Source organism: Electrophorus electricus, chromosome 12, assembly GCF_013358815.1.
Source record: "Electrophorus electricus isolate fEleEle1 chromosome 12, fEleEle1.pri, whole genome shotgun sequence".
Taxonomy (NCBI): domain Eukaryota; kingdom Metazoa; phylum Chordata; class Actinopteri; order Gymnotiformes; family Gymnotidae; genus Electrophorus; species Electrophorus electricus.
Window position 1 is genome coordinate 17,879,136 of NC_049546.1, and position 13,423 is coordinate 17,892,558.

General features: G+C 42.7%; 1 protein-coding gene across 1 annotated transcript in view; it reads right to left on the bottom strand.

Annotated features, from left to right (window-relative positions):
• Window positions 1–13,423, bottom strand: part of kdrl (kinase insert domain receptor like) — a 40,907-nt gene that overhangs the window by 7,444 nt on the left and 20,040 nt on the right. Inside the window, exons 12-25 of the mRNA XM_027018188.2 lie at window positions 12,885–12,990; window positions 11,604–11,891; window positions 11,286–11,432; window positions 10,969–11,097; window positions 10,016–10,122; window positions 9,520–9,655; window positions 9,030–9,134; window positions 6,989–7,102; window positions 6,803–6,891; window positions 6,365–6,518; window positions 5,499–5,596; window positions 4,816–4,938; window positions 4,302–4,413; window positions 2,670–2,769 (exon numbers count right to left, since the gene is read on the bottom strand). Of these exons, the coding sequence (XP_026873989.2) occupies window positions 2,670–2,769; window positions 4,302–4,413; window positions 4,816–4,938; window positions 5,499–5,596; window positions 6,365–6,518; window positions 6,803–6,891; window positions 6,989–7,102; window positions 9,030–9,134; window positions 9,520–9,655; window positions 10,016–10,122; window positions 10,969–11,097; window positions 11,286–11,432; window positions 11,604–11,891; window positions 12,885–12,990 (1,808 nt within the window). The remainder of the gene's footprint in view (window positions 1–2,669; window positions 2,770–4,301; window positions 4,414–4,815; window positions 4,939–5,498; window positions 5,597–6,364; window positions 6,519–6,802; window positions 6,892–6,988; window positions 7,103–9,029; window positions 9,135–9,519; window positions 9,656–10,015; window positions 10,123–10,968; window positions 11,098–11,285; window positions 11,433–11,603; window positions 11,892–12,884; window positions 12,991–13,423) is intronic.

Below are 13,423 nucleotides of genomic sequence, written 5' to 3' on the forward strand. Positions count from 1 at the left end.
TGGCATTACGGTTCTGTCAGTTTATGGGTTCAAATGAAATCTAGGATGATCAAATTGTTTAGGAAATGTGCTAAGAAACAAACCAGCGAATTACATCTGTGCAGTTGAAATGGAATTCAACCAGCCCTGTCCCAGCAATATGTCATTTTTTCGACATGTTAGAACAAAGAAGCACACCATAAACATACTCGCATGACACTTTGGGAACTGGCGTGATAAATCTCTCCCCCTCTGCAGCCACCGGCATCTTCTTGAGTTACTACTCCCTAACACTATGGGCTAGTTGACCTGACCTTTCCGTTTCTGTCGGCTTATTCGCCCTCGTCTATTCATAGCCCATCATTACTAATGTTTTAGTGGGTCATGTGAGCAGTTTGGTTGTGTTCATTCTGAGCATTAGTGGTGAGAGGCTTGCTCTTTGCTTTTGACAAACTGTCAGCAATTTTGTCCATGTGGGATTGTTATTGGAGTTTAGATTACTGGGGCTTGTGAGTGTGTGCCAATGAGGGAGTTCTGCCATGGAACACTGAAATTGGGGCCTCAGTTGAAGTAGCAGTCCAGTGTGTCAGCATATGAGAGCAGGTGATGATTGAGACCCTTCTTGTTTTAAGTGCGGTGCCATACTAAGATGTCATTATACAAACACAGCCCCTTCTCCATTAATCTTCGTTTTGCCCACAGATTAACACCAGATTGGACCAATCTAGTCTCTAGGAGAATGAGTTTGAAAGCATGACTCCTTCTTGTAGCCTGGGGCGTGATTATCTGGAGGAAGCAGTCCTAACAGAATGTATTTTTTAATGAAGGATTCTCTTCTCCATGTACAGGGATTCTTGATTAACAGGAAGCCTGCGAAATAGAGTCTGCTATTTACCATCAAATCAACAAGGACATGTAAACATTATAGATCCTCACACTCTGAAGTCTAACTTACTATGTGACTTAGAATAGAGACAATTATTATTATTATTTTTTTGTCTCAGATGGAGCAAGGGATATTGTGGTTTTCTGTTGGTCGTGACTCATTTGTTATATCAAGACTTGTGAAAGCCAATTTCTTACAATTTTTACACTTTTGACCAATGGACTGGCTCTTTTGATATAGTGAATGGGGCTAAACAGATGACTTGGCAAGGTCACATTCCCAATGAGTTTGTGAAGAAACACTGCTGATTTACTGCCTGGTATCCCTTATCCATGTTATCACACATATAATGAGAGTTAGACAAGAGAATAGATCCGGGCCATGGTAGTTTACCAGGACTGAGGCTTTCGGGTGAGAATGATATCTCTGGAGGGTCAGCAGACATATGGAGGTAGGTCAGCCCATTCTCCAAAAGAGGGCACATTTGATGCTTCCTATTATATAAACCTTTGCTGGCAGGTTCTTTGAAGCTGATTGGAAAGACTCTGCCCTTTAGGGTATGCAAGAGCACCTTGGCACCAGTCTGGCGAAGTATACGAGAACAGCATTCACTATGGATAATTCACCTTTAAAATCTGAGGTCTGGACCACATTTTGCAAGTCATCTTTAATCATCATATCTCTCTCCCATGGCTTAATGCCTCCACTTGGCATGAACTGTTGCAAACATAAGACCTCTTAACATTACTAACTTGTAGTACATATTACACTGAATTTAGCCTTTCCAAATGAGTGAGGCAATGGAATTTGATGCAGTTACAGTTACATCATGACTCAAAGGAGAGTGACTTTCAAGAGCTCTAATTTCTGAAAGGGAGATTAGGCACAGTACTCCTGGGATACTGATTAAGAACAGGCTGTAATATTCTCCTGAATAAGCAAGCGCTTCAAGCCCATAAGTGAAGCCATTCACATTGGGGGCACCAGAACCCTCGTTTCCCTCACAAACGCACTGCTCTCTAGTCCACTTCCCTTCTAGACTTAGGACTGAATCCATGACTTTCCCTCCCATATCTTGTTACTTCTGGAACCAACCAGCTACCTTTGCACCCGCACCGGAAGTGTCTTTCCCGTGATCTGCCAACTTTAATGCCCAAAGGTTCTGCCACCTTGTATAGATACTCTCTCCTGCCTTGGTGGCCCCGATTCTCCAAGGCTCCCTTACACGTAATTAGTGTTAGTTCTAAATGGCTCTGGCAAGCATCCATCTGTCCACAGCGCTCTCCCTGGGCTACTTCCCAATTATTATCTCTCTGTATAAGTTCTTGTATTTAGAGGATATTAAGCTCTGAAGCCTCTGCAGAGTTCTCACTTTTCAAACGTATCGATATAGAGGTCCTTTCCTTGCTTAAGCGCACAGCTCATTGCTAATGACCCCGAGGACTTGTTCGGGGGTTGAGAGAGAGGTAGAGGGGGCAACTTCCTTTGTACTCATTCCAAGTTCACTTAAACCTCTCAAAGACTGTTCAGTGGCATTCCAGTGATGGAATCCCCAAAGAACCATTTGTATGTTACAGTGCCTCACATTATTGTACGCTGGCAGGTGAGTCAAGCCAGATGTCAGTTCAAACCAATCTGGAAACAAAATGCAAAGTCCTCTCTTTTTAAAATCCATTTAACAATACTAGTGCAAAACTAAATCATTTAGATTAATTATTTAAAAAGAGATATCCGGGGTGCAAACTTACGGAAGTTATCTTATAAACGAACCAACCAAAGTAAAAGCATTGAAAGTGACTCTTACATTTCAGATGATGCATACTCCGGGGCATGCATCCTGCTCCCTTCCTTCAGTCGGCAGCAGAATTCCTCATCAATCTGCAAGCCAGGGTAAGGGGAGGCACCTGGTGAGAAAAAAGACCACGGTGAGAGTTATCAAGACATCTCCCAGGCACACAGCGCTGGCCACTTCAAAGAAGCCCTACAAGAGGTCCAGTTAAATGTGATGCCAGTCTGGAGCACAGAGAGAGCAGTGGAGCTGGACCAGATGCAGCCCGTGACAATATGGGACTCTAGTGCGATTATGATGAAAATGGGACAAAAGTTGGATTTGATTTCTAAATGTATAATATTGTGGAGCTCTAGTGTAAACACCTTTGGAAAACGTCTATGTGGATTAGCAGCTGGTGAGAGTGAGGATTGAGACACATAACCTCATGGCTGCCCACACAACCTCATAGCTCATGAAACAATATTTTTCTGTCCTTGCTTTAAATACTTCATGCAATATTCAATAACACTCAAATATGTACAGCAAAACACTGAATGCTAAAAAAAAGTTTAATATTGGATTATACTTTGATCTAGTTCATGCCAATGTAGATAAATAGAAATTAAAAACAAACACATTAACAGAATAGTGGTAGTTTCCTGGAATACTGGAAACAAAATACAACATGACTAATGTTGCCCATAAAAATAGGCACAAGAAAACCAAAACCACAACACAAAGGTGGGCTGGTCATTTGCATGAGGATGTAATTTGGGTCTGATGCAAACATTTAGACCTTAAAACATCAGGCTGCACAACTGATTTTTAGATGCTTTCCCTAGTCTAGTTTGTCTAGTTTTGACCAATCAAGGTGAAATTAAACCAGCCACCATTTTTCTCTGGTATGCCCCAATCATGATTTCATCGTTTGAAACATGACATATGTATCTTTTTTTTTTTCTTTGTCTCACACAATTTGATGACATGCCACAGATTGTTAAAACTTAATCCAGGGAAGGACCTTCCTGGCTCACCTGGACAGATGAATGTTCTCATAAACATTGCACTCTTAAAGGCTGCAGTGGTTTTACAGTAAGAGGAAACTTTTACATTAAATGCCACATAGTAACATGGTTTGTATTTCCAGCTTGGAAGAAACTGAAGTGAATCGAAGGTATTCTTTTGTTTTATCACCTGAAGCTAGAAATCTCTGAATCCAGTTCTTTGTAAAGCACTTGTTTTCTCAAGTTGAAAGACAAAAGGAAGCATTTACGAGTGCCAGAGAGTTATTGCCAACAGATCTGGATAAGTGAGTCAGAGTTCGTGGAACGTCTCATTTCTACTGATTGTCTTAGACATCCTAAGATGTGATTCTTTTGATATCGATGGACACAGCGCATTGTGAAATCATTTTCCGTATGATTCTGGTTGGGATAGTAGAACACTGTGCTATCATAATCACTAATTCAAGATGTTCTGTTATAAACTGTGCTGTAAAAAACACCACATAAGAATAAGACTGAGTTAACATTTCCAGCAGTTCTTGAACTGCACAGTACAGTGTGGGCGTAGCATCGTTATATACTGTACTATGAATATACACCGAGCAAGACAAAGTAAAGGTCACTGTGATGTGCACCCACTATCGACAGCACTGGTAATTACCAAGAGAGAAGATCTCCCACATCAGCACACCAAAGGACCACACGTCACTCTGCGTGGTGTAGATCTTGTCGAATATGGCTTCTGGTGCCATCCACTTCAGGGGGAGTCTGGCCTGTGAGAAGAGATTCAGGTGAGTTCCAGCATTCCAGCAGTCTCTTCCTTCACCTGGGTAATATCCACCACCACATCCAATAGACACACAGGTTGTAAAACACTTTAAATTTGTTTGATTATAAACTCAGCATGGCGCCCCTGGATGCACTTCAGCGCAGACCAACACCCTCTGCATAGAACAATATTGTCAACTGATGAAAAATGATGGCATGCATGCCAGCAATCCTTGGAACGCAATAAAATGGACTTTGCTCCAGCCTGAGGCTGTTTTTGCAGTTGTCCATCACCTTGATTGAATTTTAATGATTATGTTTTTAAAGGGAGAACTGTACACAATGCACAAATGGTACCGAACAGTAAATTATCTTTCGCTTCAGAGAGTTATATATTATGCACTCACATCTCCTTTACGGACATAGTCTGGGTCCTTGTACACATCTCTGGCAAGTCCGAAATCGCATATCTTCACAACGTTGTTTTCGGACAAAAGGATATTCCGTGCTGCCAAATCACGATGAATGCACTGCGACAAAGAGAGACTATCCTGAGACTGGATGCTTGATGTAAAACACGTTTCAGATTCGAGCACTCCAGGCTGTTATAGATGCACATATTTCTCGTTTGTATGTGAACCATGTGGCGTGTCGTCATTGGAAACACATGGGGGCAAAGGTGAGAGAATGAGGAGCAGCCGACGCGACCATGTGGAACTGTCACATATGCTCTGAACCCCGCGCCAACACACACTTAAACTCCAACATTACACCTGTGCTAATGAGTCCCATCCATATGTGTGTGTGTGTGAGAGAGAATGCGTTTGTGCACGTTTCTGTGTGTGACAGAGAGAGTAAGAAAAAGAGAAATGTCTTTTATTGCGATTAAAAAATAACAAATGCGAGGAACAAGGAAAAAAAAAACAGAAAAAATGAACACCTACAGAGCTCACGTAGATCCAGCTGGATAGGGCTGAATGATGTAAGTGTTAATTCAATACTGGGGATGTGGTCGTGCAGTAAGAGCGGCATAAGAAAAAAATAAATGTGGCACAAAACACCAACCTAAACACCAACTAAACCGACTCACTTTTCGGGAAGCCAAGAATTCCATGCCTTTGGCCACTTGAAAGCTGTAGCAAATTAAGTCCTCCAGAGTGAGTATTCTCTTGTACAAGTCCTCCGACTCTGGACAAATAAATAAACAAGTAAAACACAATAAACAACAAAGGAAGATCAATCCCTGCAAATAAGACTCAGTCTCTTTTAAATCTTCAGAAGGCAATAGAGAATACTGAATCTTGCAAAAATAAAAATAATAATAATAATAAAATCTATCTATCTATCTATCTATCTATCTATCTATCTATCTATCTATCTATCTATCTATCTATCTATCTATCTATCTATCTATCTATCTATCTATCTATCTATCTATCTATCTATCTATCTATCTAAAATTATTATTATTATTTATTTATTTATTTATTCTTCTTATGGTGTAAATACACCTAAAAAAAAATTCTTTTTAGGTGTTGCCTGAAACGTGCAGATAAGGACTGATGCCCATGGAGAGGGGGCCCTGGGTGGAACCCCTCCAGAGTTCCACCTGAGTAAACAGTTTATCAAATGAGAAATAACAGGCAAAGGACAACACAACCCAGTGCACCAGAAGCACTCCAGCTCCCTGCTTGGACAGGAAATAAAAAAAAAACAAGACCCATGCACCATGGGTGACTTCGGCCTGTGCTAAATATTCATCGCACGTTACGGGCCGTGGAGGAAACGTCCTATCAGATCAAGGAGGAGAAAAACAAGCAGTGCAGCCTTGACAGCAGACAGGGTGGGGTGGAGGTGAGGCGGGGGAAGGGTGGTGTGTGTGTGTGTGTGTGTGTGTGTGTGTGTGTGGGGGGGGGGGGGGGGGGGTCCGGGGGAAGGAAGACGATCAGCCGCTACCTTCTTCCTCTTCCTCCGAGTCGCTGTAACTCTTGTCCTCGACAAAGCCCGAGCTGGCCGAGCTGCCTGTGCTGGCCACGCTCTCCAGCCTGCGCTTCAGGAGTTCGCTGAGGTCACAGCCGGGGCCCAAGAGCAGCGGCTTGCCCTCCTGAGACTGCGGGAGGAGAAGCAAGCACCTTGGTCACAGTCAGAACCCCAACCGATTCACATTACTTAGAACAATGGGATAAATATACCAAATCACAATGACCCAAATTGTGGTATGTATATAATTAGCATCAGCAAAAAATATACAAAGTGCAGGAGTACACAAGACATTTTACAAGATACACATTTTTATGAGTAAAATGAACAATTTCAGTGGTGTGGGCAGCACACGTGCGGTGGAGGTGGTCAACACTCCACGGTCACACCATACCACGTATGCCACCTACGTACTTTGTAAAGCACAAAGTCCCCACGCCTGCTCCTCAGGTAGTTCGAGAGGTTGCCATACTTGCAATACTCCACGATTATCATCAGTGGCCCTGAAATAAGCAACAGTAAGAGGAGAATGGGTCTTAAAGTGGCTCTGGCCAACAGGTGACATTAGGACCCTGGGGGAAAAACCTCCATCAGCCTTACCTCCTTGCTTAGTGCAGGCTCCCAGTAGATTAACAACATTCAGATGATGGCCAATATGAATCAGGATCTTCAGTTCAGACATAAGAGCTCTCCATTCATTATTTGTAGCTCCACCTATTGCACATAGGAATGAGGAGATAAAAGGATGAGTGAAGAAGACAAACCATATTAATTGGCTGGAAAGATGCCGTGGGAAGCTGCATCGTTAGTGCAAAGTCCTGAAAATGGAGGCTGAACATGTATAGTGCAGACACTAAAGGCAACTACGCAGTCATGGTGAACTTCCAAGCATCCCATTATCTGTCTTCTGAGTGGAAAGTGAATTTTCTGTAGACGGAGAGAAGCTGTGTCTTTCAGGTGTGGTAGGCATTAGATTTACATAATGTGGATGGATCGGCAGCATGCATGAAAGAGTTTTATGCCTGAAACTAGACTATAAAATAAACACTCTAATTTAGTTTTGTCTATATACCATCAATTTGTTTTTCCTATAAAACATTAAAGCGTGACCTTTTAGAAACAGTGGAACCAGGGAACCTGAGAACTTCAAACTGATACTGTGAGGTTTGGCTGTTTTATATCTGTCAAGAGGCCTGTTTTAAAAACCTCCAAACAGACAATGCAACACATGTTACACATTATGTAATAAACCTTGAAATCAACATCTGGACACAATAGGAATTTTCTATGAATGCATACAGAATGCATATATAAGATATTTCTTGGATTATAAGAAATTTCTTGTATGAACATTATTGTCAGAATTATACATATCATGAGAGTGGGAGATGAGGGTCAGTCATAGCACCCTGGTGACCCTTAGAGATCACAGAGTCAGGGAGGAAGGCTGTTTTTTTTAACATGTCAGCTTTCCTACAGCTTAACTCCATCAAACTGACACGCAAGACCTATGTCCAACATTCAGTACTAGTAATTCAAACACAAGTGAAGCCACATAACAGGTACTTCTGTTGATAGCATCGCTTGTATTCTCATTAAAACTGTTCATTAAGGCAGCTCTAGAAGTGAAAAGAGACACTTTTCTCTGTGGTTTCATCTTAATGTTTTTTCATTCTCTAACGGTTCTGATGAGGACTTTAATGCGCATCAGAAACTTCTTAACGTGCTGTGGAAACCAAAGCAGCACATACAGCAGATTTTTACACGATGGAATTCAGTCTGTGGATCTCAGACCTGTAGGTCTGAGAGAAGTGCGCTGTTTTTCATTAGGGACTGACCGAGGGCGTGTGAAACCACATCCGGCTAGCTGAGCTCTCTCTCCCGGTGATTAATGCCTAGGGAGGACTGATAATGTGACACGTGTGGAATTATGTATCTTGAGAGCTCCGATTTATCATCATCACATGGCACTACCAGCGGAGCAGTGCTCATCACGCTCATGGGCAGCCTATTGCTCTTTCTCTGACCAAGACACCTCAAGCAGATAAAGTCCCTGTCGAGAAAAAAAAAAAAAAAAAAAAAATTTCTTAAAAAAAAAAAAAATCCATTAGAATATGTGCTTCTAATTTAATCACATGTACATTTCTGGATGTGTACTCTTCCTGAGGCATGTGGGAAAGAAATTCTGAAATCTTTCCAAATGTTGAACTGCCTTAGTCTTTCATTTTAGACTCTTGTAATACAAATACAATATAAACAAATTCAAAGCACAGTTGTAAACCTATTGGACTGAGCTCAGCGTGATTTTAATAGTACATGAATAGCAAGACATTTAGACCATTACTACTTTTGAACCTGGGGTCATCTGCAAATCTTGGAGAGTCAAAGTTTCATATCTATAAACGATCAACCTTAAATGCACACCTAGGTCCTTAGTGCAATGACTATAACATGGTTCCTAATTATTCCTGCATTTATCTTGATTTGCTTTGTGAAAGAGCAGAACTTCCCAATAACATGTCTCCATTTTAAATCTAACATTAAACATTAGCATAGTAGTTTTTATTGCTGTCCAAGAATGATTTGCCCCCCAAAATAAGAATAAAATGAAAATAATTACATGTAAGCAACGTTAACTTACCCTTTAGCATTTTAACAGCAACTGTTTTGCATGTGGAGAACTTATCTATGCCAAAGGCCGAAGCCTCCACAACCTTCCCGAAAGCACCATGACCCAGAGTTTTACCTACAAGATAGAAGCAGGGGGAGTGAACCATGAGTGTAGCTTTAGTTTGCCCTTCCTTAATGCTCATAAATCAAGCTGGTGGCCCTGTCAGGGGAGATATGGGCCTGTAATGAAAACAGCCTGCTGAGTTTGGGACCAGTTGGCTGACTCTCCACAGGCAATTTATAGGGCACTTAAGACTGAACGACAGAGACAGGTTGCTGATAAAAAAAACAAAAAAAAAACATCCAATACTTTCATCTGAAAAGCCAAACAACCTTGACACATGACATATCCCATGTAGACACTGGGTATTTAGATGGTTTTGGTCATTAACATATTGTGATGTTTTTCATCTTACTATTGTAGAATATAGTGTTTTGGTGCTAGATGAATTTGAACGCACCCAATCTCAGCCGGTCTCTAGGGAATTCCCATTTGTTGCTGTCATAAGGCAAGCGGTCACACTGCTCATCGAGGGGAATCTGGTCTGGATCCATGATGATGGACAGGTACCCAGTCTTTAAATCAGCAGAACTTGGCTAGGTTGGGGTAAAAAGAAATTTTTTCGTTTCACATTTCTCATCATAATGTCAAAAGTTTAAAAATATATTGTGTCAGTGTGTGCATTTACTGTCATATGTATGTGCTGTGAATAGTCATGTGAGACACAGAATGGAAGCGATTGGCCAATCATCTGAAACCAGTTTGCTAAGTTCAAAGGAAGGTTGTTTTTACAGCTTGCAACACCATTCAAAGAACAGCCTGAGTTTCCATTCATAGTACGAACTGTTTCTATTTCTGCACCAGAGCAAAAAAAGTTGAGAAAGGTGAGAACAGTATGCAGCAAAAGTCTGTGGAGGTTTCCCAGTGGTTTTCTGAGGCACGAGCCCCATCTTCACCTTCCGGAGTTTGCGTATGAAGAGTATCAGCATGATCCACAGGAAGGTGGCGGCCGCCCCGGTGCACACTAGGATTATCACCTCAATATTTGCCTTTCCCTCCTCGCCTGGAGACAAGACACATACCAGGGGTCAAGCAGCCTCACCTCATAATATATATGTATATATATATGTATATGTATATGTCAGGACACATTTCTCATTAAGAGTGTGCTCAGAACTCAGTGATCCATTACATAAACTCCAGTCAGCACTAGACTAACTCATTAGTCATCTCAGTTTCCAAAGGATAGAAAAAAAAATGGATAAAGCATTCAGAGTCCGCTTTCTGTTATAATTGAATGAGACTCTGGTTGGGCTGAGGGAAGCACATATCTCAGATCGATTCACTTATTCAAGCCAGGCATTTAAAAGGGGCCGGGGCGGGTGTGGAGAGGAAGCTATGTCTTTGTGGTAAGGTCAAAATGAGCACCCGACCTGGACATCCCCCCCCTGAGCATGTTTCAAGTTTCAAGACCTCTGCTCCCTTAAGAAATCATCCCACCAGTTATTAGCGAAGCCGGCAGCACGGAGGTCAGCTCCCATGTGAGGGGACCCCCGTTGCAACCCCCAACACAAAAATTTGGCCTGGAATTTGCATGGCATTCTCAGCAACTTTAGCCTCTATCTCGAGGGATATCTTAACTGTTGAAGTTTGGCTAAAACTATTTGCCCTGTTGTCATGAACACATGGGAGTCTAGAGAAATGCATCCACCCATATGCCCAGTGAGAACATTTCTGGATGACAATAATTTGCGGTTTGCCATTTGCTCGTAAATAACTTTGAATATAGCAACATTGCTATAAATGGCAGGTTCCTACCACCGATGTGCCTTTCTGTGAGTGTACATTTTACTTAGAAAGAGGAAGGAAGGAACAGTCAGCTCCATGAGTCAAAGGATCCATGACTCACCCAATACAGTAATGACCGCAGTGGAGCTTGCCACACCATCTGAGTTAATGGCCTGACACTCATACATGCCCTCGTCTTCTTTCTTCACCCTCTGGATAATCAGAACCCCGTCATCTTTCACTGTAACTCCTAAAGTCATTTTGGAATGGTTACTTGCAGTTCAACATGCATGCCAGTTATTGCAGTATGCAAAAGCGCCACCATTTCATCAACTTGCATAATTCAGTGAGTATTTATACATTCTCTTTGTCATAAAATGAAATTCCGTTCCTCAGTCACCTCAGATATTCAAATAAATATGGACTGCTGCTCTTCACCTGGGCTTTCATAGACAGGGGCCTTGTCTTTGTACCATGTGATTAAGGGCCTTGGCACACCGTGGACGAAACAGGCCAGGGTCAGTGTGCTGCTGCTGTTCACGCTCTGGTCAGTCAGGTTCTGCTTTATCCATGGTGCTCTCCTCTCTGTGCAAATCAACGTGGAGTTACCCAACAAGCAAACCCCTCTGGGAGCTAGACACATGTCAAAGCTAATCGCTTCAAAATGTTCAGATGTTGCATGTGAAACGGAACGGGTCTTGGGCCAGAAAAGGGAACTGCTGTGTGATATGGAAAGTCATGAAGAAAGAGACTCACCGTCAATGATTATGGTGGCAGTGGTGTTGACCTCTTTGCTGGAGAGGAGGTTTAGTGCTCTGCACGTATAGCCCGTCGTGCTGCTTCTGGAGACGTTCTTCAGTCTGAGTGACAGGGACACAGAATACGGCCCGATCTGCCGATCAAAGGTGTCAGTGGCCACCGGTTGACTCTGCGGATCATACCAGCTCAGCCTGTCATAGAGGAATCTTGTCCCATGACATGTCAGCGTGACATCATCTCCTTCAATGGCTGTCAAGGGCTCAACATCAAAAGGCTTGGGGTGATCTGGGGGAAAAGAAAGGTTTACAGCTTTGGATGGGAAATAGATTAGAAATGAAGCCCAGAGAATATGGAGAACAATGTCATCTCCAGCCTTTTATTACCCCAAAATTATTATCCAGAAAACCAAAAAGAGGATGTTAACAGCATATGGCCTACTCTGGCCCAGACTACAGAACACAAGGATTCACATCACCAAGCCAGGAATGTCAAATTTGCAGTTATTTCCTGTTTCGTCACTACTAATTGGAAGCAGGCTGCTAGCGGATGGCGGTGGGGATGGCCGACCTAAAGCAGCTACAATAGGAACCAGGCCGAGGCCAGGCCCCGGGGGAGCTGGAACACGCTTGTTTACTCGCGGGGCTGAGGAGTGCTTCACGTTCCATAAAAGGAGACAGCTGTTATTACGATTCACGCACCTGCATTCCAGCACTCAGAGACATTCCCACCCACTGCATGGGTGTGTTTTCCGACAGTCCCCCAGACAAACCGCCGTTACCGATGCTGAACACTGTGAGATGCCCCTCCTTTTTTGCCTCCACTGCCTCAGGGTGGGGCAGTCAGACACTGGTACCCCACGTATTTCTCCCCATTTTCTCATCTGGGCTAGCGAAGGGCACAGAAACAGCTGACATGCTTCCTACTGAGTCACCCGCTAGCTGGGTTTTATAGTTCAGGAACATTTGAACCTGACCAGGTGTGTATAAAAATTATTCCCATTTGAACTGGAGCCAAGGGAAGGAGGCAGCGTCGTGCACTCGGGCGACGGAAATCCACGCTTTGCACCGCATGGCAGCAGACGTGTTTTGACTTTGCGCTCCTCCAGTCTGCCAAGCTGCCTTGTGACATGGTTTCAATAAATTCCCCCCACACACTCTCCTTACCACACAGTCCGACATGGCTAGTCACCGAATATTACACATGTTTTGGGGAATATAACTCACCTGACAAGGCTTTATATTGCTATAGCATGCCTTACTATAAGAAAGCGCCACTTACCATCTACATAGAAAGACCACTTCAAGGTCCGGTTCCCCTCACTGTTTCTGGCTAAGCAGGTATACACTCCTGACACCTTAACTGTCACCAACAGGGTGCTTATTGTCTGTGCAAATAGACAAGAAACACATGTCTGGAATTTAAATGTTTCAGCGCACCACTTAAATTAATTACAGCAAGCATTTACTGCCAGGAACATTACTATAGGACCTCATGCAGACAGAAGCAGAAGACCTTCAATATGAATTAGATAAATCATTAATCATTAATGTAAAAAATCTTGCAGATCATTAATTAGCCTCTAATACATGAGCGATAGGTCTCATTTGAACCTGGCTTTTTTAATTAGCCTGTAATACATGGGTGATAGGTGGAACCCGCACTTTGAGTGGAACCCATTTTAACAGACATAATAACAAGGCTGATTATTGGCAGAGGATCAGTCGTAGGAGTTGTTTTCTCCTCCAAATAGGATCTGTTTTAGCGCTTTCATGTCAAAGATTGTGCCATTACATCAACGGTAAGGTTCTTTTGAGCCT